Genomic DNA, 25,672 nt, shown 5'->3' with positions numbered 1-25,672 from the left:
GACCTATGGCACAGGATGGTAATGTACTTGCTCAATTTCCGCAGGGGCGCTGGATCAAGCCTTGCATGGACTTTCCCCAATTATTGGATTTCCCCAATCAATGCAAGCGCATTATAGCTGCCAACTCGCACCTGTTTGTTTGGTTTATTTCTCAGTAGATGAATGTAAATATTCACTTTAGAATTATGAACCATTTCCAAGATCCGTTTGCGATATAACAACAACAACAACAACAACAAAGATGCTACTTTAAACAACGAACACCGTTGTTTTTTTTCTCTCAAACGTCATTGCAACTCATTGCAAGCCCAATACAACAGCAGAGTATTTAGCCTACTATAAAATATTTCTACCATGCTGCAGGATGCTCCTCTGCCCCGTTTAAAACAATTTTTTAAATACCCTGGGGCGACCGTTGGCGCTTTTTCATGCAGATCTCAGCTTTAAATATTTAGTACTATTAATGGACCATTTCCACATTAAAGTTCCACCTTAAAAAGTTTAAGTTAAATTGGTCCCCCAACTCCACCAACAGGAGGTGTGTCTGCTCTGTTTAGCGGCGTCATGCCACCAGTGATGTATATAAACCCTTGATTGCTGACACTATGTATTGGCAGTTGAAAGGCTTGGAAGCAACTGGTCGGCCATATTGGCACTCTCCATTAGTAGCAGTCCTCCATAGGAATGAATGGAATTCTTCAGTATTTCAATTAAATGTTTCAAGGACAAAATAACATATATATATATATTTTGTAGTGGGGACAGTAACATTAGTACTCTCTGAAAAAAATACTGGAAGGATTTTAAAAAAAAAAAAATTAAAAAAAAAAATGTTTAGCTCACATAATGTATTTAAAAGTATGCATTAAGGTCTGTAATACAATAAACGTGTCAAAAACGAATGTAGACATTAGTAAATACATTTCTATAGCTTCCAAAATCTTTTTTTTTTTCCAACGGAGGAGGAGTACCAAGATGGCTGGGCGGTGTTACAGTCGTCCCGGGTTTATACACATGATGACATTTATGCCACACAGTTGCGTCGGAAGAATGAAGGAATGGACAGAGAGGGGGTGGTGTGCAGACTTTTCTTCACGAGACTGACGTTTTGTTTTACTTATTAATTCATGCAAATGTCACCTGACCGTCAGCAGAAAAGTTAACTTTGGGTAAGTCTATTTTATTGTCTTGGGAAATTATGTAAAACGTTTAAAAGCGATTGCCTAATCATTGTTTTTACTCTGTCACGTTTTACTCTGTCAATCTATTCCCTTAGTGAGTGACTCATTCCACCACGCGTATAGCCTAGTAGTCTAGCTATCTCATGAGTGTGAGATAATAACCGAATAACTGGACGAATCCCGTCAGTACAGTAAAGCAGTCTATTGGACGTCACTGCTACTGCTCCGCTATGTCGCATGCCCGGCAAGCACGAGACAGGTGACCAGGTCATGTCAACAGACAGCTGGAACAGACAGTTGATAATACGAATGGATTAACGACAACATTCTATTTTAGCCGTGATAGAAGAATACACTGTAGTCTATTTCTTGAAGTTGATTTCGTTTCTATTTCTTGAAGTTGATTTCGTTTCAACCTTATGTGTAGTCTACTGACTGTGAGTCTGTCCAGTTTCCTATCCAATTCACTAAGGGTATTATAATACAGTATTATTAGTTTGTCGAGGGGGGAAAATAGTGGTTTTAAGCAATCTGTCAGATGACAAAGTGAGCTGCAGATTATTCCCTAGTAAAGCACCTTGTTTTGTGAAGCACAATAAATATTTTGTTGGGGCAGTGGCTCTGGTCCAAAATGACTGTGCTGCTTGAGCGAATAAAGTATTATTTGAAGGCACAAAAACAGAAAAAATAGCACAAAATAGAGGAACAAAATGTTTAGTTATTTGTTTCAGAGATGTGACCAATGATTACTCCTTTTAGAAGTTATTTTGATATTTCCATGAGACCCATTGTATAAACAAAGCAGTTAGGGTGGGAATTGCCTGTTGTTCACCTCAATCCTTCTGTGAGCCAAGTAGGCCTAGCTCAGACTGTGAAATAATCTGTTTTGTTCTGAATTAGTTTTCATTGTAACTAGATTAGGACTTCCTCGAATGTGATGAATAGGGTGCCATTAAGACCTTGGCATAATGAAATAATATAATTTATTCAAAGAGCTCGAATAACTACAATATTCTTTGTTGTTTGTATTCTAAAACCAACCTAGCAGCACCTTTTAAAGAGATGAAACAGTGTACAATAAATTGTTATACTGTATAGTGTTCCATGACCATGACACACTAGATTGAGACTATCCCTTTCATGTACTGTAATAAACTTTGACTTCTACTTTTCCCCTGTGCCCCCCCAACCCCCCCCTCCCTGTCCAGTACAGAATCATGTCGTGTGAGAAGGGCGACCGGGACCCCATGGAGGACCCCCTCTTCATCCTGGAGAGTGGCGAGGTGTACAGGAACCCCACGGAGGTCAAGATGAGCCAGATCGTGATGCCCTGCCACACCAACCACTGTGGAGAGCTCAGTGTGGGACAGCTGCTCAAGTGGATGGACTCCACAGCCTGCCTGTCTGGTGAGCTATGACCTTAACCTCATAGGATGACCTCTAAAGAAAAGTGGTCCCTCCCAAGTCCCAACCTGGGGCTCTGGCCAAAAATAGTACACTTATAGGAAATAAAGTGTAATTTGGGACGCAGCCTCTGACTGCAGCCCTCCAAGACGTGGATTGAGATCAACAGCTATGGAGTCCTGTCAGCCGAGAAGGCATATACAGTGGGGGAAAAAAGTATTTAGTCAGCCACCAATTGTGCAAGTTCTCCCACTTAAAAAGATGAGAGAGGCCTGTAATTTTCATCATAGGTACACTATGCCAGTGTCTTTTATACTGATAACAAGTTCAAACAGGTGCCATTAATACAGGTAACGAGTGGAGGACATTGGAGCCTCTTAAAGAAGAAGTTACAGGTCTGCGAGAGCCAGAAATCTTGCTTGTTTGTAGGTGACCAAATACTTATTTTCCACCATAATTTGCAAATCAATTCATTAAAAATCCTACAATGTGATTTTTTGGATTTTTTTTTCTAATTTTGTCTGTCATAGTTGACATGTACCTATGATGAAAATTACAGGCCTCTCTCATCTTTTTAAGTGGGAGAACTTGCACAATTGGTGGCTGACTAAATACTTTTTCCCCCCACTGTATGTACTGTACATGTGATGTTTATGGACCTCTATGTTGTCACAGCTGAAAGACACGCTGGGTCTCCCTGTATTACTGCCTCTGTTGACGACATCCACTTTGAGCACACTATAGGGTATGTATTTCACTTCCTGAAACAGACCTTTTCAGTATATTTACAGTGACTTATAGCCTTTAGCTTAGCCACAGAAAGGAGGGGCTGGTGTTCTTCTGTTTACACTGTAACCACTGTCCAATGTTGATCATATAAATGTTTGTTTGTTTGCACGCAGAGTCGGACAGGTTGTTAACATCAAGGCAAAAGTCAACAGAGCCTTCACATCCAGCATGGAGGTTTGTGGGGACACCATCTTTGATCTTTGTGTAGTAAATATTTAATCTATGGAATTTTTGTTTTGAAATCATTTATAATGTATGTCGGGGAGAGAAATGATACACAAGGCTGTTCCATAATAGATGATCCCTGTTTACAACCTGTGTTCTTTACTGTAGAATCTAGTCCCATTTAATTCACCAAATGGTAATCTATTCTCTATATAGTACACTACTTGAAATCAAATCAAAGTTTATTGGTCGCGTACACGGTTTTGCAGATGTTATCGCAAGTGCAGCGAAATGCTTATGTTTTTTTTTAGCTCCAACAATGCAGCAATATCTAGCAATACAATAACAATACACACATAATCCTCCTCCCCCTCAAAAGAAAGAAGAAAAGAACAAGTATTAAGACCTGAGAATGAGCAATATAATTAAATATATGTGAATGGTGTGTACAGCAGTATGTACATATAAAGTGGGTAAAACAGTATGTAAACATTATTAAAGTGAACAGCGTTCAATGAGGGATCTTGTAAAAAATTATGCACAATATAGGGAACAGAGGTTGCCATTTGGGACCCAACCTTAGTAATATATGTACAGTTGAAGTCGGAAGTTTACATACACCTTAGCCAAATACGTTTAAACTCAGTTTTTCACAATTCCTGACATTTAATCCGAGTAAAAATTCCCTGTCTTAGGTCAGTTAGGATCACCACTTTATTTTAAGAATGTGAAATGTCAGAATAATAGTAGAGTGATTTATTTATTTCATCACATTGCAATTTAAAAAAATATTTTTAGTCATTTAGCAGACGCTCTTATCCAGAGCGACTTACCCAGTGGGTTAGAAGTTTACATACAAATCAAATCAAATCAAATTTAATTGTCCACATGCGCCGAATGCTTACTTACAGCCCTTAACCAACAGTGCATTTATTTTTTATAAAAAAGTAAAATAAAACAACAACAAAAAAGTGTTGAGAAAAAAAGAGTGGAAGTAAAATAAAATAACAGTAGGGAGGCTATATCTACAGGGGGGTACCGGTGCAGAGTCAATGTGCGGGGGCACCGGCTAGTTGAGGTAGTTGAAGTAATATGTACATGTGGGTAGAGTTAAAGTGACTATGCATAAATAATTAACAGAGTAGCAGCAGCATAAAAAGATGGGGTGGGGGGTGGGGGTGGTGGGGCAGTGCAAATATTCTGGGTAGCCATGATTAGCTGTTCAGGAGTCTTATGGCTTGGCGGTAGAAGCTGTTAAGAAGTCTTTTGGACCTAGACTTGGCACTCCGGTACCAATTGCCGTGCGGTAGCAGAGAGAACAGTCTATAACTAGGGTGGCTGGAGTCTTTGACAATTTTGAGGGCTTTCCTCTGACACCGCCTGGTATAGAGGTCCTGGATGGCAGGAAGCTTGGCCCTAGTGATGTACTGGGCCGTACGCACTACCCTCTGTAGTGCCTTGCGGTCGGAGGCCGAACAGTTGCCATACCAGGCGGTGATGCAACCAGTCAGGATGCTCTCGATGGTGCAGCTGTAGAATTTTTTGAGGATCTGAGGACCCATGGCAAATATTTTCAGTCTCCTGAGGGGGAATAGGCTTTGTCGTGCCCTCTTCACGACTGTCTTGGTGTGTTTGGACCATGGATGATGTGGACACCAAGGAACTTGAAGCTCTCAACCTGTTCCACTACAGCCCCGTCGATGAGAATGGGGGCGTGCTCAGTCCACTTTTTTTTCCTGTAGTCCACAATCATCTCCTTTGTCTTGGTCACGTTGAGGGAGAGGTTGTTATCCTGGCACCACACGGCCAGGTCTCTGACCTCCTCCCTATAGGCTGTCTCATCGTTGTCGGTGATCAGGCCTACCACTGTTGTGTCGTCGGCAAACTTAATGATGGTGTTGGAGTCGTGCCTGGCCATGCAGTCATGGGTGAACAGGGAGTACAGGAGGGGACTGAGCACGCACCCCTGAGGGGCCCCCGTGTTGAGGATCAGTGTGGCAGATGTGTTGTTTCCTACCCTTACCACCTGGGGGCGGCCCGTCAGGAAGTCAAGGATCCAGTTGCGGAGGGAGGTGTTTAGTCCCAGGATCCTTAGCTTAGTGATGAGCTTTGAGGGCACTATGGTGTTGAATGCTGAGCTGTAGTCAATTAATAGCATTCTCACGTAGGTGTTCCTCTTGTCCAGGTGGGAAAGGGCAGTGTGGAGTGCAATAGAGATTGCATCATCTGTGGATCTGCTGGGGCGGTATGCAAATTGGAGTGGGTCTAGGGTTTCTGGGATAATGGTGTTGATGTGAGCCATGACCAGCCTTTCAAAGCACTTCATGGCTACAGACGTCAGTGCTACGGGTCGGTAGTCATTTAGGCAGGTTATCTTAGTGTCCTTGGGCACGGGGACTATGGTGGTCTGCTTGAAACATGTTGGTATTACAGACTCAGTCAGGGTCATGTTGAAAATGTCAGTGAAGACACTTGCCAGTTGATCAGTGGATGCTCGGCGTACACGTCCTGGTAATCCATCTGGCCCTGCGGCCTTGTAAATGTTGACCTGCTTAAAAGTCTTACTTACATCGGCTACGGAGAGTGTGATCACATAGTCATCCGGAACAGCTGGTGCTCTCATGCATGGTTCAGTGTTGCTTGCCTCGAAGTGAGTATAGAAGTGGTTTAGCTCGTCTGGAAGTCTTGTGTCACTGAGCAGCTCGCGGCTGTGCTTCCCTTTGTAGTCTATAATAGTTTTCAAGCCCTGCCACATTCGACGAGCGTCAGAGCCGGTGTAGCACTCAATTAGTATTTGGTAGCATTGCCTTTAAATTGTTTAACTTGGGTCAAACGTTTCAGGTAGCCTTCCACAAGCTTCCCACAATAAGTTGGGTGAATTGTGGCCCATTCCTCCTGACAGAGCTGTTGTAACTGAGTCAGGTTTGTAGGCCTCCTTGCTTGCACACGCTTTTTCAGTTCTGCCCACACAATTCCTATAGGATTGAGGTCAGGGCTTTGTGATGGCCACTCCAATACCTTGACTTTGTTGTCCTTAAGCCATTTTGCCACAACTTTGCAAGTATGCTTGGGGTCATTGTCCATTTGGAAGACCCATTTGCGACCAAGCTTTAACTTCCTGACTGATGTCTTGAGATGTTGCTTCAATATATCCACATAATTTTCCTTCCTCATGATGCCATCTATTTTGTGAAGTGCACCAGTCCCTCCTGCAGCAAAGCACCCTAACAGCATGATGCTGCCACCCCCGTGCTTCACGGTTGGGATGGTGTTCTTCGGCTTGCAAGCATACCCCTTTTTCCTCCAAACATAACGATGGTCATTATGGCCAAACAGTTCTATTTTTGTTTCATCAGACCAGAGGACATTTCTCCAAAAAGTACGATCTTTGTCCCCATGTGCAATTGCAAACCGTAGACTGGCTTTTTTATGGCGGTTTTGGAGCAGTGGCTTCCTCCTTGCTGAGCGGCCTTTCAGTTTATGTCGATATAGGACTCGTTTTACTGTGGATATAGAATATTTTGTACTTGTTTCCTCCAGCATCTTCACAAGGTCTTTTGCTGTTGTTCTGGGATTGATTTGCACTTTTCACACCAAAGTACGTTCATCTCTAGGAGACAGATCGTGTCTCCTTCCTGAGCGGTATGACGGCTGCGTGGCCCCATGGTGTTTATACTTGCGTACTATTGTTTGTACAGATGAACGTGGTACCTTCAGGCATTTGGAAATTGCTCCCAAGGATGAACCAGACTTGTGGAGGTCTACAATTTTCTTTCTGAGGTCTTGGCTGATTTCTTTTGATTTTCCCATGATGTCAAGCAAAGAGGCACTGAGTTTGGAGGTAGGCCTTGAAATTCATCCACAGGTACACCTCCAATTGACTCAAATGATGTCAATTAGCCTATCAGAAGCTTCTAAAGCCATGACATCATTTTCTGGAATTTTCCAAGCTGTTTAAAGGTACAGTCAACTTAGTGTATGTAAACTTCTAACCCACTGGAATTGTGATACAGTGAATTATAATTGAAATAATCTGTCTGTAAACAATTGTTTGAAAAATTCCTTCTCATGCACAAAGTAGATGTCTTAACCGACTTGCCAAAACTATAGTTTGTTAACAAGAAATTTGTGGAGTGGTTGAAAAACGAGTTTTAATGACTCCAACCTAAGTGTATGTAAACTTCCGACTTGAACTTTATGTAACAATATGTCTGACACTCTGCCTGGTGTCATGATGTGATGCCATGTGGGCACTATCCGCAGGTGGGCATCGCGGTGAGCTGTGAGGACCTGTTCAGTAGCTGCCAGTGGAACGTGTGCAATGCCTTTGCCACCTTTGTGGCGCGACGCACTGAGGAGGGGAAGGTGAGGGCTGAAGAGCGAGAAAGAGAGAGAGGGCACCCATCTTGGTTTGACAGTGTTAGACATATCAACCACATCAATATGTCATGCTTCAATAGGAGGGCACACACACCAACACTGTGTGTGTGTGTGTGTGTGGGTATGTGTGTGTGTGTGTGTGCGTGCAGGTGCAGCTGAAGCAGGTGATTCCGCGGACGCAGACAGAGCAGATGGAGTACAGCATCGCGGCAGAGAGGAGGAGGATGAGACTGACCCATGCTGAGATCATAACAGACCTACTGAGCAGCAACACAGCTCAACTAGGTATTATGCTGTCAACACACAGCTCAACTAGGTATTATACTGTCAACACACAGCTCAACTAGGTATTATGCTGTCAACACACAGCTCAACTAGGTATTATACTGTCAACACACAGCTCAACTAGGTATTATGCTGTCAACACACTGAAACACACAGCTCAACTAGGTATTATACTGTCAACACACAGCTCAACTAGTATTATACTGTCAACACACAGCTCAACTAGGTATTATACTGTCAACACACAGCTCAACTAGGTATTTTACTGTCAACACACAGCTCAACTAGGTATTATACTGTCAACACACAGCTCAACTAGGTATTATACTGTCAACACACAGCTCAACTAAGTATTATACTGTCAACACACAGCTCAACTAGGTATTTTACTGTCAACACACAGCTCAACTAGGTATTATACTGTCAACACACAGCTCAACTAGGTATTATACTGTCAACACACAGCTCAACTAGGTATTATACTGTCAACACACAGCTCAACTAGGTATTATACTGTCAACACACAGCTCAACTAGGTATTTTACTATCAACACACAGCTCAACTAGGTATTATACTGTCAACACACAGCTCAACTAGATATTATGCTGTCAACACACAGCTCAACTAGGTATTATACTGTCAACACACAGCTCAACTAGGTATTATGCTGTCAACACACAGCTCAACTAGGTATTATACTGTCAACACACAGCTCAACTAGGTATTATGCTGTCAACACACTGAAACACACAGCTCAACTAGGTATTATACTGTCAACACGCAGCTCAACTAGTATTATACTGTCAACACACAGCTCAACTAGGTATTATACTGTCAACACACAGCTCAACTAGGTATTATACTGTCAACACACAGCTCAACTAGGTATTATGCTGTCAACACACAGCTCAACTAGGTATTATACTGTCAACACACAGCTCAACTAGGTATTATGCTGTCAACACACTGAAACACACAGCTCAACTAGGTATTATACTGTCAACACACAGCTCAACTAGTATTATACTGTCAACACACAGCTCAACTAGGTATTATACTGTCAACATACAGCTCAACTAGTATTATACTATCAACACACAGCTCAACTAGGTATTTTACTATCAACACACAGCTCAATTAGGTATTATACTGTCAATACACAGCTCAACTAGATATTATACTGTCAACACACAGCTCAACAAGGTATCCCACTGTCAACACACAGCTGAACTAGGTATTATACTGTCAACACACAGCTCAACAAGGTATCACACTGTCAACACACAGCTGAACTAGGTATTTTACTATCAACACAAAGCTCAACTAGGTATTATAGTGGTTAAGAGTGTTGGGCCAGTAACTGAAAGGTTGCTGGTTCGAATCCCAGAGCTGACTAGGTGAAAAATCTGCCGACATTCCTGTGAGCAAGGCATTTAACCTTAATTGCTCCTGTAAGTCGTTCTGGATAAGATGATGTGAATGCTAAATGATGTGAAGGTAGTTACAGCTTATAAGGACCCTATAAGGCCCTAGTTACATCTTATAAGGCCCTATAAGGCCCTAGTTACATCTTATAAGGCCCTATTTATAGCCTTTATATGTCACAGGATGCCTCAGATGTCCAAGTCACACTTATCTCTAATGTGAAGTGAAATCAGTGGCAGTCACACCCGTGCCCAGCCTGGTGAACAGCAGTATTACCCTCTAGTGTGTGTGTGTGTGTGTGTGTGTGCATGCGTGTGCGTGTGTGTGTGTGTGTGTTTGTGTGCGTGCGTGCGTGTCAACAGGAGAGTGCCAGGAGTACCAGGGTGCGGTGTCAGCCGAGCGGACGCGGGTGGAGAGCGTGGAGCTTGTGCTGCCTCCCCATGCCAACCACCAAGTCAGTACCTTCGGGGGTCAGATCATGGCCTGGATGGAGAACGTGGCCACCATCGCAGCATGGTGAGTGTCTGTCTGTAGCCTGTGTGTCAGTAGCCTGTCCTTCTCATAGAGATAATCAGGTTTCTTACTGTGACAGAATATGGAGATAGTTAGTATATATTAACGGCCCAATGCAGATGTTTTTATCTCAATATCCAATCATTTCTGGGTAACAATTAAGTACCTTATTGTGATTTTTTTCAAAAATAAACAGAACTAGCTTCTTAGCAAAGATCAATTTCTCAAGCAAGACTTTTGCTAGGACTGTCTGAGTGGGGTGGGGGAAACTGAAAACTAGGTTTAGAACTCTTTCTTATTGGTCTATTAACTAATTTAGGCAGGCCAGAATTCCATCCCATCAAACAGTTTTCTTAACAAACAGCTCTTACTCTAAAAGGGCATTATCATCATTTCTCACAAGTTCACAGTATTATTCCAACCTCACAGTGTGGAAATATATATAAAACACAGAAAAATCTTGTTTTTGACTGCACTGGGCCTTTAATATACACTGAACAAAAATATAAACACAACATGTAAAGTGTTGGTCCCATGTTTCATGAGCTGAAATAAAAAATCCCAGACATTTTCCATACGCACACAAAGCTTATTTATTTTACATTTTGTGCACAAATTTGTTTATATCCATGTTAGTGAGCATTTCTCCTTTGCCAAAATAATCCATCCACCTGAAAGGTGTGGCATATCAAGAAGCTGATTAAACAAAAAAAATAAGTGCAGTTTTGTCACACAACACAATGCCACAGATGTCTCAAGTTTTGAGGGAGCGTGTAATTGGCATGCTGACAGCAGTAATGTCCACCAGAGCTGTTGGCAGAGAATTTAATGGTAATTTCTCTACCATAAGCTGCCTCCAACGTCGTTTTAGAGAATTTGGCAGTACATCCAACCGGCCTCACAACTGCAGACCACGTGTAACCACGCCAGCACAGGACCTCCACATTCGGCTTCTTCACCTGTGGGATCGTCTGGGTGGGGTGGGGGGGGGGGGGGGGGGGGGGGGGGGGGGGGTGCTGAGGAGTATTTCTGTCTGTAATAAAGCTCTTTTGTTGGGAAAAACTCATTCTGTTTGGCTGGGACTGGCTCCCCAGTGGGTGGGCCTCCCAGGCCCACCCATGGCTGCACCCCTGCCCAGTCATGTGAAATCCATAGGTTAGGACTTAATTGATTTAAATTGACTGATTTCCTTATATGAACTGTAACTCAGTAAAATCTTTGAAATTGTTGCATGGTGCGTTTATATTTTTGTTCAGTATATTTAGTAGAATGAGTAGATGATCAAAACCAGGTTGAGCTCTTAGTCTAATATACTCTCTATATTTCCTTCATTCTCTCTCTGTATCTCATCTCACTCTTACTTTCCAGTCGTCTGTGTAACGCTCACCCCACTCTGAGGACCATAGACATGTTCCACTTCCGGGGCCCGTCTCACATTGGGGACCGGCTGGTGCTAAAGGCCATTGTTAACAATGCCTTCAAGCACAGGTGAGTCCTAATAATAGGGTCTTATTCATTAGGCACCAAACTGAAGAAAATGAGAACCGCTTGTTCTCAACCGCTGTCCAAGAATAACCGCTGGTTTTCATTTCTGTTGAAAAACGTAGATTTCGTTTTTGTTGCTACGGTGAGCCCTAATGAACTCAACCCGAGAGTGAGTTTCAGCTTTGAGGGATATTTACTGGCAACAAACAATGAATGGGAAAGTGGTATGGCAACCTTTTATGTTTGTATGATATTAGTTGTATGTGGGTGTGTGTGTTCCAGTATGGAGGTGGGTGTGTGTGCAGAGGCCTACCAGGGTGCGGGTGTGTTGCGCCACATCAACAGCGCCTTCATGACCTTTGAGGTGCTGGACAAGGACAGGAAGCCACGCACATTGCCCCGGATACGACCCGAACCTGTGGTGAGTTCTGCAGATGACCTCAGAAGAACAGGCTGTTAGACCTGTGGAGTATGTGTGTGTGAGTGAGAGCGATAGAGTGTGTGTGTGTGTGTGTGTGTGTTTATGGAGGTCAATGTATATTGAGAAATGCCATATGGTTGTTGATTTTGTAATGTTAAGAGATACATGCCTCTGCTCATCCAATGTCGGTGCAGAACTGTGAAAGCCCATTTCACTTGTTTATTTAATTGTCAGGATGGGAAGAGACGCTATCAAGAGGCTATCGCTAGGAAGAAGATCCGTCTGGACAGGTGAGGTGCTATTCCCCATTTCTATCAGTTAGTGCAGGGGTGTCAAACTCATTTTCCCCCTTCAGTAGATTGAGCCCCCCCCCCCCCCCTCTAAAAATAAATGATATACAGTATATTATTTTTTATTAAGACATCATGCTAGGCCACATTAAATCGGGTTGATTGAGTGATACCCCTGAATTAGTTTGTAAACAGTAAACCAAACCATTGAGTCATAACACATTTTCATCTGTTTTGACATCACTATACACTGTCTGTTTACAGAAAGTACATCATCTCCTGCAAGCAAACAGAGGTTCCTCTGTCTGTGCCCTGGGACATCAGCAACCAGGTAACACACACACACACACACACACACACACAAACGGACCACAACCTACTACTACTCCTAGATTACATGTGTTGTGTTGGGGTTTGGTAACAGATTTAACTCTCTACTGCCTCCCTGTGTGCTGGCCTGTGCTTGTTTTGAAAAAAAAATCGTTCTTCAGATTCTGAATCCAAACTTTATTTCCCCCAGATGTATCTCAGCTACAACAATGTGTCTGCACTGAAAATAATGGCTGCTCGAAGCAACTGGATGTTAAGCTCTGAGAAAAATAAGGTTAGTACAGGGTGTAGAACAGTGTAAGAATATGATTGAATGCCATTGATATTATTCATTAGAATGATGTTGAAGAATTGCATGTCTCCCCTCTCCTCCTCCCCACTGTCTAATCAAATCATTACTTTCTATTGCACAGTCAGTTTTTCCCCCCAAATTCGGCCCACACGTTGATTTGATTAAGTTGGGAGGAAGCAATGTGGACCAAGTCAACCGTCTTTCTTAAAGCTGCTAGCTACATAAAACATTTCCACAAAATAGCAGTAAATGTCAATAATATATGATATCTGTGGTAGTAAAGGAATAGACTGTGCTTTAACCCGTAAAGATCCTATAGTCATTTCCATGGTTTAACCCCCTCCTTCCTGATCTGTTCCCAGGTCAGTCTGTACACGCTGGAGGAGAACCAGATCCTGTGTTTTAAGGTGGAGACTCATGTCACCGTCCCTGCTGAACAGGCCTTCCATCTGCTCTCAGACCTGCGCAGGAGACATGAGTGGGACAGGCATTACCAGTGGGTAACACAGCCACAACTATTCACAACTGATGTAGCCACAACAGTCACTGCTAGTCATAACACAGCCACAAGTAGTCACAACTAGTTAGAGCTAGTCACAACAAAGTCACAGCTAGTCAGAACACAGCCACAAGTAGTCACAACTAGTTAGAGCTAGTCACAACAAAGTCACAGCTAGTCAGAACACAGCCACAAGTGGTCACAACCAATCACAAAGTAGTTACTATAATCCTTTTGAAACCTCCATTTGGATTGAAACCTCCATTTCACAGTGTGCCTTTACCCTTTCGTCCAATGTAGACAGTGTGATGTGATCATCCAGGCAGATGAGGATGACACTATCTACCGCGTAGCCACTCCGTGTGTCAGTAAAGGGGGGAAGGGCCAGGACTTCATCCTCCTGGCCTCTAGGAGGAAGCCCTGTGACTCCAGGTAACATTGCCTGCCTGTCATCCATCCATCAGCATCCTGACTTCACCAATATGCTTTATTTTTTGCTTGGTCACTGTTCCCCAATGACTCAACAATCCTTCCTACTTTCCAATGGCACTGCATTCTTTTTCTGTTCTCAATGCACCCTAACTTACCCAGGTCTGGTTGTGTCCCACAGTACTGTATCTATCATCCTGCCCAATTCCACATCTTTAATCACGCTCTAATGGTGCGATCTGCCTCTTCTGTCCCTCTCAGGGACCCGTACCTGATTGCCCTGCGCTCTGTCACCCTGCCGACCCACCCTGCCTCTAAGGACTACACCCGGGGGGAGGTGCTCTGTGCCGGATTCAGTATCTGGGAGGAGTCCAACGCTGTCACCAAGGTGGGCCAATGGGGCTCTTCGCTAGCTAAACGAAAAGCTTGCCTGGTCCAGATCTGTTTGTGCTGTAAAGCCGACTTCTATGGTTGTTGTCATGTCAAACATGACAGCAACCGTAGTTGGTAAGACAGTAGAAACAGATCTGGGACCAGCTAGCTCAGTGACTTTCTTCATCCCACCTTATCATGTAAACTGAGTGTGGAAAGAAGTGGTGGATGCAGGATTTCAGTCCTTCACGGCGTAGTGTGTTGCCAATTGTTTTCTTGGTGACTATGGTCCCAGCTGCCTTGAGATCATTGACAAGATCCTCCCGTGTAGTTCTGGGCTGATTCCTCACCATTCTCATGATCATTGCAACTCCACGAGGTGAGATCTTGCATGGAGCCCCAGGCTGAGGGAGATTGACAGTTATTTTGTGTTTCTTCCATTTGCGAATAATCGCACCAACTGTTGTCACCTTCTCACCAAGCTGCTTGGCGATGGTCTTGTAGCCCATTCCAGCCTTGTGTAGGTCTACAATCTTGTCCTTGACATCCTTGGAGAGCTCTTTGGTCTTGGCTATGGTGGAGACTTTGGAATCTGAATGATTGATTGCTTCTGTGGACAGGTGTCTTTTATACAGGTAACAAACTGAGATTAGGAGCACTCCCTTTAAGAGTGTGCTCCTAATCTCAGCTCGTTACCTGTATAAAAGACACCTGGGAGCCAGAAATCTTTCTGATTGAGAGGGGGTCAAATACTTATTTCCCTCATTAAAATGCATATCAATTTATAACATTTTTGACATGCGTTTTTCTGGATTTTGTTGTTGTTATTCTGTCTCTCACAGTTCAAATAAACCTACCATTAAAATTATAGACCGATCATTTATTTGTCAGTGAGCAAACGTACAAAATCAGCAGGGGATCAAATACTTTTTTTCCCTCACTGTATATACAAATACATTTGGGGGGCCCATCCACCACCCCCCCTCTTCGGAGGACAAAAATAAACGTTGTTTTTACAGCTTTTTCTTTTGTTGTTACATGTACCTTTTACACACATTTTATATACATTTTTTAATTTATTTTTCTACAGTAGTTACATAGCAAGAGGAGAGTAATTTGATATTTTGATATACATTACATCTAGATAGATAGTACTTCTACATTGTTTTCAGTCATAACTATTATATAACATTTTTTTTGGCCACTGCTCTCATTGTCTCTGTGTGTTTTACCTCAGATCTCCTACTACAACCAGGCCACGCCGGGAGTCCTCCCCTACATCTCCAACGACATCGCAGGCCTTTCCTCCAGCTTCTACGGCACCTTCCACTCCTGCAACAAGTACCTGGAGGAGAATAGAGACAGCCTGGCCTCCCTGCACCCCTCTGCCATGTGACAGAATGGTATCGTCCTGGCCTCCCTGCACCCCTATGCCATGTGACAGAATGGTATCGCCCAGCACCCCTCTGCCCTGCAACAGAATGGTACTGTCCTGCTGGCCCAGCACCCCTACCCTTATGTGCACTTGGAGAGAACTAGGATAGCTCATTCCCTTTAAACCCTTTCTGCACTGGGGAACAGCTTACCCTATCCACCCCTCTCCTCCTTAGGAGATCTAGGAGAGCCAGTTCTGGGATATCCCCCTCCTCCCCAAATCGACTCTAAATGCCAAGGAAATCAGAACTAATGCATTTCTAAAATGTGGGATTTTCAAATGTGGGATTAGTCAAAGGACTTATTGTTGTTACTGTTATTGTTACGATCTTTGATGTGATATTCCAGTGTACATTTCCACACTATAGGTTACTTACTCTTAGACTGCCAGAACTTAGCCTGGTCTCAGTTTGGCATGACAATTACCATATGACTTGGATAAACAGCACAAACATATCTGGGACCAGGCTATTTAGACCTCACCTCGTCTTTCTAAAATGTGCAATACTAAGCTCTGTATTAAATGTTAGATCTTATCTGGGCATTAAACAGTTAGTAGCCCTATGAACATGAGATAAGTATGCAAATTGGTTTGTTGTGCTGCAGTTGAGTCTGACATGCTTGTACATGTTCTGCCTTGTCTCTAGCTACCGAACTATGGATTTTAAAAAAGCAGACTAGTTCATGCCTGAGCATTTAGATGCAGCTTGTTTTAAAATACTGGTAGGATATTTTCTACCTCATTAAATCATGTTCGTAGTCAACCTTTCAAAACTGTAGTCAAGATGTACATTTACTGTAATTGTGATAGCACTTTGATTTGAGAGACTAATCTCAGAAAGAGATCCAAATGGTTTGCTTTAAAAAAAAAAAAAAAGGATTTCAACATGAGTAGAAGCCATGAGGTGAATGAATCGCTGTGATTTCACTCAAACAATAAACACTATAGACCTTGGTTTGACCTCTCTCTTGTTCATCCTCCCGGAATCCTCACATTCCTTACTCCTTGTGGTTTCATAAACAGAATTAAAGATAAACAAATAGCCCCCCAAAAACGGTTCATAGCATTTAACTCTTGAGAAGCATGGTAGAGGGATACAGGGGGACCAGAGGTGGTGATCAGGCAGTCTGGTTGACCGGTACAGGATGCAGGACCTCCATCTTGGCATGGCTGGCCTTCACACTGGCCACTCTCTCCTGGGCTCGGAGGAGTTGGTAGGTGTGCTTCGTGGCCAGATAAGTGTCTCTGTTCACTCTGGATGTAATGGCCTCCTCCTTTAGAGACTGTTGCCTGTAATACGAAACAGAAAACATTATGAGAATGGTCCCAGTTTAAAAGAACAACTTCCAAGGCTTTATGAAGCCTTCATAAACCCTTTATAAGGCCTTCATAGATGCCGCTCAAATGATCAATAAGCATGCCATGCTAAATAGGTGGTGGAAAAAAGGGTATGTTATATCATCTCTATGTCACATGAAGCAGCTACAGTATTTAGGCTTTATAAAGTACAGTACCTGTCCTCTATGCACCCCATTATGAGTTCCCTCTGAATCCTGGCCTGCTGCTTGCTGCTGGCAACCATGTCACTCCTCTCCTGCTGGGTGTGACTCTGCCTCTGCCGCACAGCATGCCTGTTGACCGTCTTGGACAGAAACGCATGCTGCCTGCTGAAAGCAACAACCATGGCCCGTTCCGACGCCCGCCTCCTCTTCTCCTCCAGGAACACAGCGTGTCTCTGCCTGACCTCCTGCATCTCCCTGTCCCGGCTGGCTCTCAGCAGGGCCAGGGCCCCCTCCACCTCCTCCTGCTCCTTCTCTCTCACCTGGAGCACCTCCTTCCTGCGGGCCTCCAGGAGGCCGTGGCGCTGGCCCTGGGCGCCCTCCCTCCGAGCCTGGGAACGGGCCACCTGCTGGGCCCTCCTCTGCAGGGCCTCGGCCTGCTCCCTCATCCGGTAGGCCCGCTTAATCACCTGGAAGGGGGCTAGGCTGATGGAGCCGAGGCAGCGACCCATCAGACGCTTCTCGACGTTGATTAGGGGCGGCCGAGGGTGAGGCAGCTTGGGTGGCTCGGGACGCTGTGTGTGGAACAGGCGGATGGCGCTGCGGATGTCCTGTCCCCCCTGTTGCCGGGAGATGAGCATGTCGCTGACAGGCTCGACCTGGTGGATCAGAGCCTTGAAGCCGATGAGGCGGAAACACATTTTCCCAAGCTTCTCTTCATAGAACTCCTCTGTAGCAGTGAAGTCTGATCAGAGACAGAGAAGATCATCACAAATATACTCCAATAACAACAGTGTTGTGATGATTAGAATGGTCATACTGGAGTTTGAGTCTGTAATGTTACTCTTACATCTGCATACCAAATGGCACCCTATTCCCTATATAGGGCCTTGGTCAAAAGTAGTGCACTATATAGGGAATAGTGTGCCATTTGAGACGCAGCCTACCTCTTTCCCCCTCACTGTGCTTGGCTCTGCTGGACCTCAGGGTCTTACTGTTCTGAGGGGTGTTATGCGGAGGACTGATGTCTTTCTGTTTCTTGGCCTCTAAAGACACCTGGCTTGTCACCACCTCTTGTAAAACCTGCCAAACAGAAAAAACACTTATTTAGTTCACATGTTATTACATATATTGCATGGGAAAACGAAAATAGCTGTCACAGAAACACGTTAACTTGATTCATTTTACCTCTGGGCTACCAGCCTGCACCAATTTCTTCAGATTCACATACAAACTCTTGATTTTCGCATCTCGCTCCTCGTGCCTCTGAAAAATATTGGAAAATGTTATTTACTTAAACAGAAACTCTACAAATAATATCAGATGTTTTCCTAGTTGTTTATTTTTAAATGGTTCCACAATGACAGTATTCAGAGAACTTATACAAGACCCATTTCATCCATGTCTGCAAATTAAAGTGGATTAATGGAGGCCATAAGAGCTGGATTGAGTGGGTGTTTCATTCTAGGAGTATCAAGTGTCTCAGAGTAGGAGTACTGATCTACAATCAGGTACACCCTGTTCATGTAATCTTATTTATTATGATCTAAAAGGCAAAACTGATCCTAGATCAGCATTCCCACTCGGAGACGGTTGACACTGAGCTACATTACAGGGTATAATGAAATTATTGGGGGGTCCAAACCTGCAGGTGCTGTTCAGCTATGCACTCTTTGACCCATGTCTCCCCCTGGGTCTGTTGACTGTCTGTCTCCACAGAGGGGATGGGAGGCAGATGGATTCTGAGGCTGAACCTCTTACGGCTCGGCACAGCAGGGACAAGTCTGACAGAATAAAAACAGATAACATTTCAGTGAAACACGATGACACAGAATACACAAGGAAAGAGAGGTGATTGTCTGCAGTCAATGATCTATAGGAAAATGATCTCCTATACAAGGATTTGGTTTCCTATATAAATCAATTCTTTAAAGGGACAATCAGAAGTGAAACAATAACAGTGGGCTCCCCGCCACTGTTTCGGTAAAAAGCTGAGGGATGGGACTGGAGAAATGTAATTACTCTCAAAGGACTGACCATCCATGATATCAACATTATAGTTTTAACCATGTTTTGAGGCTATACAGTGTTTGTTCACATTTACTTTCTTTACAAACATTGGAGTAAAGCAAGCTTATATTTTGGGTTCAGTTACGACAGTTATATTCTTCAAGAATCAATGGGTACATTGGAATACTTGTGTCAATTTTCAATGAACAGTATGGCAACAGTAAATGCTTTACCCAAGCCTTTTTCTGGTCAGATGTCCCCTGATCCATCGTTGGATGATCAACGTTGGAGAATAAACGGACTGGATCCTATTGACCTCTGATATAATCTTATGGATTGCTCTCATTTCACTCTGATAAGGCCCCTGGATGAGACAATTTAAAAGTTTATTGAAAAATTATGGAGGATACACCATGGACATAACATGGGAAACACAGATTGCAAATGACATTAAGGAGCACAAGAAGGCCTACAAACCGTCTTAGCTGTTGGATAGAGGTTCAAGTAAAAATTAGGATAGAGGGGTTTGAAATGCAGAGGGAGAATCCAGTTTTCAATGATCTCCTCGTCAGAGACCACATAGTTATCCAGAGCCTTCAGTGACCAGATGCTGTTGATGATGCAGTGTCTGTAGTTTCCCTTTAGGCTGAGCGGTGTGTCGTAGAGGGTCAACGCCGTAAGGTTAGGACAGCCTGACAACCCCTCAATGTTCTTTCTAGTCCCCATGTTGTTGTCATGTAGATGGAGAAGCTGGAGTCGTCTCAGGCTGTCCCAGAACACTACGCCGGGGAGTTGGGTTATCTGAAAGACAGATGGAATACATCTATCTAGTTCTGGTCCAGGGCTTTACTGCCCGTTCCTCTACTAAGGAGTAGCAGTAACACCCTGGACCAGAGCTAGAATACATCACGCTCACATTTCATATTCTGAATGCAAAACTCAAAAAAAGAGAGCAAGATACAGTATTAACCATGATGTTTAGTATGATACAGAATATAAATGGTTTTCTACAATCAGATACAGACAGTAGCAATCAGGTATAGCAAAGGAATAAGATATACCACTCAAATCATGTGAATTGAGTCCTATCCAGGTCTCCCTCGGAAAGAGGTCTTCTGACATCAATGGCATTTCCTGGTTATATAAAGGTTAGGCCTTAATTAAATAAAAAGTACCTGATTTCCTTTAAGATCCAACTTCACTATATGCACACATGTGATGAGAGCATCTATCTTGGATATAAAATTGTCCGCCAAAATGCATACTGTTAGTGACCTGCAACTTCCCAAATTATCCAGGTTTTTCAGCAGTAAGCGGCTCAGATTGACCATAACAACTTGTTGAGGGTCAGACTCTTTCTCCTCCAGGTCCAAACCTGGTCCCTGACCATGGCTCAATATAAGGGACTCTGAGCAGGTCACCAGGTATTTCCTCTGGGCATCAAGTGAATCCATTTCTTCATGGGTCTTCACATTTCCCCTCTGATTTGAAGAGGCATATTACATAGGCTAATAGTCATATTACAATAGTAGCCTAGCCACATTTGTTTAAAAAAACTAAACAAATAACAAAGTTAATAAAACCAAAAGTTAGCAGGTAAAACATAGTCTGCAATGAGTTGATTGTAAAATATTTTGCTATTTCATCAAATAATTAGATTTATTATAAAACTAAGCTACTCACTGTGCAGTGCTGCCGTCTCTGTGAACAGCAAGGTTTTAATGTTGTCATGGCTACAGTTAATATGCACATTTGCAAAGGTTTGCGTTGTGCGGAGGCGGCAGACAGCAAGCATGGTGTGTTGAGCGTGCGTTTCTCGCTTTGCTGCCAAATAAAATAGGTGTTATCATAAACTTTTGGCCAATGTCAATATCGACAACTAGCTGTATATATATAACGGGGTTATGTGCTATTTAAACGTCTGAAAGAAACGAACGGATGACTAAATGTTGAAAATAAATGTTTATCTGACACTAGGCTATGTCTGCGTTCATCATTGAACATTTAGCACACACATTTCTACAACCACCACAAGTCCCACACTAGCCCAACTGGCATCATGCCTACAAAACCACAGGTGAAGAGAAGAACCACCAATCATAAAATGACTTGTTGTAGCCAAAGCCTTTTGTTTCACTAAATCTATTCAATAATTTGTTACTTGACAGAACGGCTCCTTTTGGCCGCCTTGCTCGTTTTGCAGAGTTCGACAACGTTGCAGTGATACATTGTAGCCATGACCATCATGCATACTAAATAACCATGTGACCAAACCCGGAAATGAGGCAGGCAACAACACTACAGTAGCTTAGTCACAGCATTTCAATCCATATCCACAAGAAGTGTATAGACTTTTTTTGTTTTACAAGCTAAAAGGTGAATGACGCTAATGTTATGTAACTCATTCTGCGGCCCCATTTGGTATCCATTATTAGACCACTTGACTTTGAGCCAGGAGAATGAACGAACAAGGAAGTAAGAAGTTGCAAATCGCAACAAGTGAGAAACTTCAAAGATTCGATACTTTACGTGGTAAGTGTAGCCTTATAGAATTAGGAATTAAAATACTAATTTAATAGGATCTCTATGTGTAGCTTGTTGTAACTATTCATACTTAAAGCTTCAATGCAAAAGTTTAATTTACCTGACCTAAAGCTTTTGCTGTTAAATTTGATTGATTGATTGGCTGCATAGGTTAGTCATACTCTTAAGGAGCCTATCATTACTCCATATATGTTATTTTCAGAGGTGAATCGATTCTTAATTGCGATACGGTTCTAGAAACATAAAGCCCTTTACTTTCATATCACATCAAAACATACACTTACTGTACACGGGTGGGAGGAGCTATAGGAAGACGGACTCATTGTAATGGCTGGAATGGAATCAATGGAAAGGAGTCAAACATGTGGTTACCATATGTTTGATACCATTCAATTAATTATATTCCAGCCTTACAATGAGCCTGTCCTCCTATAGCTCCTCCCACCAGCCTCCACTGCTGTGCACTGTTTTAACCGGCTTAATCGCCATTGCAGCCAACAGTATTTTTCAGTGACAACACAGTTCTGGCGGCCTTCTTCCTTTACACACAGGTGTTCCGAGCATGCTAGAAAGCTAATTAGCACAGGTCGTCCCTCTGTCTTCCGTCTGTCATCCGTTAACACGTGCTGTAGCATGGAGATATGTCTGTGTGGGAACACTAATGTGTATCAATTTAACATTTTAGTTTTTTGAAAATTATTTCTAGCTGATATGAAAGATAAGGTCCTTCCAAAACCGTACCGCAAGCGATGTGTGTTAATGTTCAGACCAAGCGTCAGGGCTCTTGAAAAAACTCCCCCGTACAGAAGACACCTTCGTCCAATGACTCTTATGTGTAACGCAATGGAACTGAGAGTCATGATCAAGGGCTAGGCTAGTCACTCGCCATGTTGTGTTGGAGAGCATCAAAACTGTGATGTTTCAGGGATCAATTCTGACTGACTGATCTACAAATAATAATGAGTTGTTATTTATGATGCAAGGTGATTTGTAGATCAGTCAGTCGGCAGTCGCCTGCACTGTCGGCTTCAATGTCGAACAATCCCACAGAAGCTAATATATGTGTGTCATATATTGCACACCCTAAGAACTCAAATCAGATTTTCTTTCTATATCCAATCTTTTTTTTCTGACTGTCCACACTCAGTTTTATGTGTGACCCACATCAGATTTGCACATTCACTCTGATGTAGGCTCTGAAGTAGCCCACAGATGCCATGCTCATTTCCTATCACTGTTCAATTAAATTGTTGGGTGGTTGTCATGGTAACGGCAGGTCATGTGCAAAACAACAATAACAACAACAACACTTCAAGAGTAAAAAAGAAATGTGATCTGAACGTCCAGACAGAGGTCATATATGTAGGATGGTGCTTTAAATTGGAAGTCAAAAGATCAGATTCCATGTGTTTTATGTTGTTGCTGTTTACACATTAGGGATGAGACCAGATAGGTATCAGATATGCAAATAATTGGTAAAAGATCTGAATTGGGCTGCCTGTCTAAACACAGCCATGTTTTTTTGTCATTTAGGTAAGCAGGTGCAACCTGGAGAGTTTTGGGATCTAGTTGTGTTAACTGCTGTGGATGATGACCAGAGAGAAGCATATGAGCTTCAGATCTCAGAGAAACTTGAGAGGAAAGAGATCCCACTTGGCATTCCTTATCACGTGTTCTCAGATCCACCAGGAGCCAAAATAGGTGAGGATAACCTATATTATTGTTCTGTTTCTGATTTAAATATTCCGATATTAAGTGTCTCAGAGTAAAATAGTACAATAAACATAGGACAATTACACATGATAGAAGAGTATAGGTACATTTACACATTTTCAGTTTTGCTTTTAAGATCACATTGAAAAATATTACATGGACAAGGAGGACCTGATCCTAGATCAGCAAGCCTACTCTGAGATGCTTGGTACATACAGCCCCTGATTTCGTTGAAGCATTTCACTTTGACTGAATTGAACTTCGCTCTCAGGAAATGGAGGCGCGACACTGCACTCCCTACAACAGCTGGAAGACATCTATGGGAAGGCTTTGGGTGGATACAGGGTCCTCCTAATTCATGCAGGTATAATCACTCATTCATCTACACTTAAGTCATGATTTACTGTGTGAATATAACATTTTAAAACCGTATATTAGTTGGAAATTATGTAAAAGTGATATAAATGTAAGACAGGCCTATATTATTGAAAAATGGTATGCAAGCACTACTGTAAGTCTACTGGAAGACACTTTGGATAAAAATGTCTGCTAAATGGCATGATTGTTATTGACTGTTTTCAAATTGCTTTGATTTTCCTAGGGGGATTCAGCCAGCGCTTGCCCAATGCCAGTGCCCTGGGGAAAATCTTCACCCCCATGCCTCTGGGAGATCCTCTGTACCAGATGCTGGAGCTCAAACTGGCCGTGTTTGTCAATTTCCCCTCGCACATGAAACCGGGTGTGCTGGTGACCAGTGCGGATTGCATAGAGCTCTACAGCATAGCAGAGGATGAGAGTATCAGGTTTGACAGGTCTGGGTTCACTGCCCTAGCCCATCCCTCCCCCATCTCCATTGGAACCACACACGGAGTGTTTGTGCTGGACCAGCAGGAGAAGTCTGGATTGGCCTTCATGGAATACAGGACCTGCCTCCATTTTCTGCACAAACCTAGCGTCAAGAAGATGCATGACAACGGTGCTGTGTGTAAGAACGAGGATAACTGTGTGTCTCTGCTGAGTGATGCAGAGTTTGTCTACACAGACAGTACATATTATGTGGACTACCAGACTGTGATGTCTTTACTTAGTCTGTTCAGAGAGGTGCGTCCTTTGGGCTGCGAGATAGATGCCTATGGGGACTTCCTTCAGGCCCTGGGTCCCCAAGCCACGGTGGCGTACACCAACAACACAGCCAACGTCACCAAGCAGGAGAGCAGCCTGGTGGAGATGCGTCAGAAGATCTTCCACCGCCTCAAGGGAACCCCGCTCAATGTGGTGGCCCTCAACCACTCCAAGTTCTACCACATCGGCACCACCACCGAGTACCTCTTCTACCTCAGCGAGGACCCGTGCCTGAGGAGCGAGCTGGGCCTATACAAGGTGCTAGGTTGCAACCAAAACTTCAGCTTTAAGGTCTGCTGTGAGATGCTCAGTGACTTGAAGCCCGGCTCCTCTTTAACTCCAGGCTCGGTGGTAGAGTACTGTAGGCTCGAGGCCGGCGCCCACGTGGGTGGGCGGACCATCCTCAGCGGCTGTTGGGTAGGCGCGGGCCTAAAGGTGCCCGATGGAACCTTCATACACTCCCTCTGCGTGAACCGCCAGGGCCAAACAGGTTTCGTCACCGTCGCCTTCGGCATCGAGGACAACCTCAAAAAGGCTGTGGGGGCCCCTGCAAATATGGAGGGGTTGAACCTGTTCGGGGCAAGTTTGGTGGAGTGCCTGGCGAAGTGGGGCCTGAGCCCTGAGAGCCTGAGGTTCTCTGGAGACACATCGAGTTGTAGTCTGTGGAACGCCTGTCTGTTCCCTGTGTGCCCGGATATGCGTGACTCGTTCTCCCTGACTCTGGAGATGGTGCAGGCACTGCAGCCAGGCGTATCCACTGTCACACTGCCTCTTGGCACCAAGCTGATGTCTCTACAGGAGGCCCTGCAATCTAAACACCTGGAGAAGATGCTCAAGTACAGGAAGAGACTCATGGAGGACGTGGAGAAGAAGAAATGGAGCTGACTGTGAACTATAGTGATAACTAGGCTAATATTGATTGTAATACCATTGTTCCTTTGTAATCATGATAGGAATGATTGTGTGTTAACTTGAACTGAAAAAGGAATCGAATGTGGTGGGTAGTTGATGGCGTTCATGTTAATGATTAACAGGTGGGAAAGGTTGGATCAGCTGTTTGATATTTTGGATGTAGATTTTTTTGTTTT

The 25,672-nt window shown here is 43.5% G+C and overlaps 3 protein-coding genes across 5 annotated transcripts in view; 2 read left to right on the top strand and 1 right to left on the bottom strand.

Moving 5' to 3' along the window:
- The first annotated feature begins 994 nt into the window (after positions 1-994).
- acot11b (acyl-CoA thioesterase 11b) lies at positions 995-16,650 on the top strand. Of its 3 annotated transcripts, none has more exons than XM_084172170.1 (16): positions 995-1,169; positions 2,390-2,588; positions 3,261-3,330; positions 3,488-3,548; positions 7,803-7,904; positions 8,075-8,204; positions 9,993-10,146; positions 11,512-11,631; positions 11,911-12,049; positions 12,284-12,339; positions 12,604-12,670; positions 12,860-12,943; positions 13,324-13,457; positions 13,761-13,892; positions 14,151-14,277; positions 15,499-16,650. In XM_084172170.1, exons 2-16 carry the CDS (start codon positions 2,399-2,401, stop codon positions 15,655-15,657), a joined length of 1,725 nt encoding a protein of 574 aa, XP_084028296.1. In that variant the 5' UTR covers positions 995-1,169; positions 2,390-2,398; the 3' UTR covers positions 15,658-16,650. The 3 variants fall into 3 exon arrangements, with proteins under 3 accessions (XP_084028296.1, XP_084028294.1, XP_084028295.1); XM_084172168.1 differs by having other exon boundaries at positions 998-1,169; positions 8,069-8,204; XM_084172169.1 differs by having other exon boundaries at positions 1,080-1,169; positions 2,395-2,588; positions 8,069-8,204.
- A 164-nt stretch (positions 16,651-16,814) lies between these two features.
- lrriq3 (leucine-rich repeats and IQ motif containing 3) lies at positions 16,815-20,659 on the bottom strand (the record flags this gene model as incomplete). Its single annotated transcript, XM_084172093.1, has 8 exons — positions 16,815-16,986; positions 17,211-17,940; positions 18,143-18,278; positions 18,384-18,461; positions 18,841-18,979; positions 19,439-19,569; positions 19,683-20,006; positions 20,381-20,659. 8 exons carry the CDS (start codon positions 20,657-20,659, stop codon positions 16,815-16,817), a joined length of 1,989 nt encoding a protein of 662 aa, XP_084028219.1.
- An 867-nt stretch (positions 20,660-21,526) lies between these two features.
- The window catches only part of tnni3k (TNNI3 interacting kinase), a 52,578-nt gene continuing 48,432 nt past the window's right edge, over positions 21,527-25,672 (top strand). Inside the window, exons 1-4 of the mRNA XM_084172092.1 lie at positions 21,527-21,737; positions 23,283-23,450; positions 23,734-23,826; positions 24,064-25,466. Coding sequence (XP_084028218.1) covers positions 21,665-21,737; positions 23,283-23,450; positions 23,734-23,826; positions 24,064-25,466 — 1,737 coding nt within the window. The 5' untranslated portion in view covers positions 21,527-21,664. The remainder of the gene's footprint in view (positions 21,738-23,282; positions 23,451-23,733; positions 23,827-24,063; positions 25,467-25,672) is intronic.

Source organism: Coregonus lavaretus, assembly GCF_964263955.1.
Source record: "Coregonus lavaretus genome assembly, chromosome: 11".
Taxonomy (NCBI): Eukaryota; Metazoa; Chordata; class Actinopteri; order Salmoniformes; family Salmonidae; genus Coregonus; species Coregonus lavaretus.
The sequence above is the reverse complement of the archived record's forward strand: the minus strand, read 5'-3'. Positions and strand labels throughout refer to the sequence as shown.

Excerpts from the sequence above, each read along its gene's own strand:
- acot11b (XM_084172168.1), top strand. The coding sequence starts at position 2,399 with ATGTCGTGTGAGAAGGGCGACCGGGACCCCATGGAGGACCCCCTCTTC. Across the intron at positions 3,549-7,802 it reads CCTTCACATCCAGCATGGAG|GTGGGCATCGCGGTGAGCTG; the intron begins GTTTGTGGGGAC and ends CACTATCCGCAG. Across the intron at positions 12,340-12,603 it reads AAGAAGATCCGTCTGGACAG|AAAGTACATCATCTCCTGCA; the intron begins GTGAGGTGCTAT and ends GTCTGTTTACAG.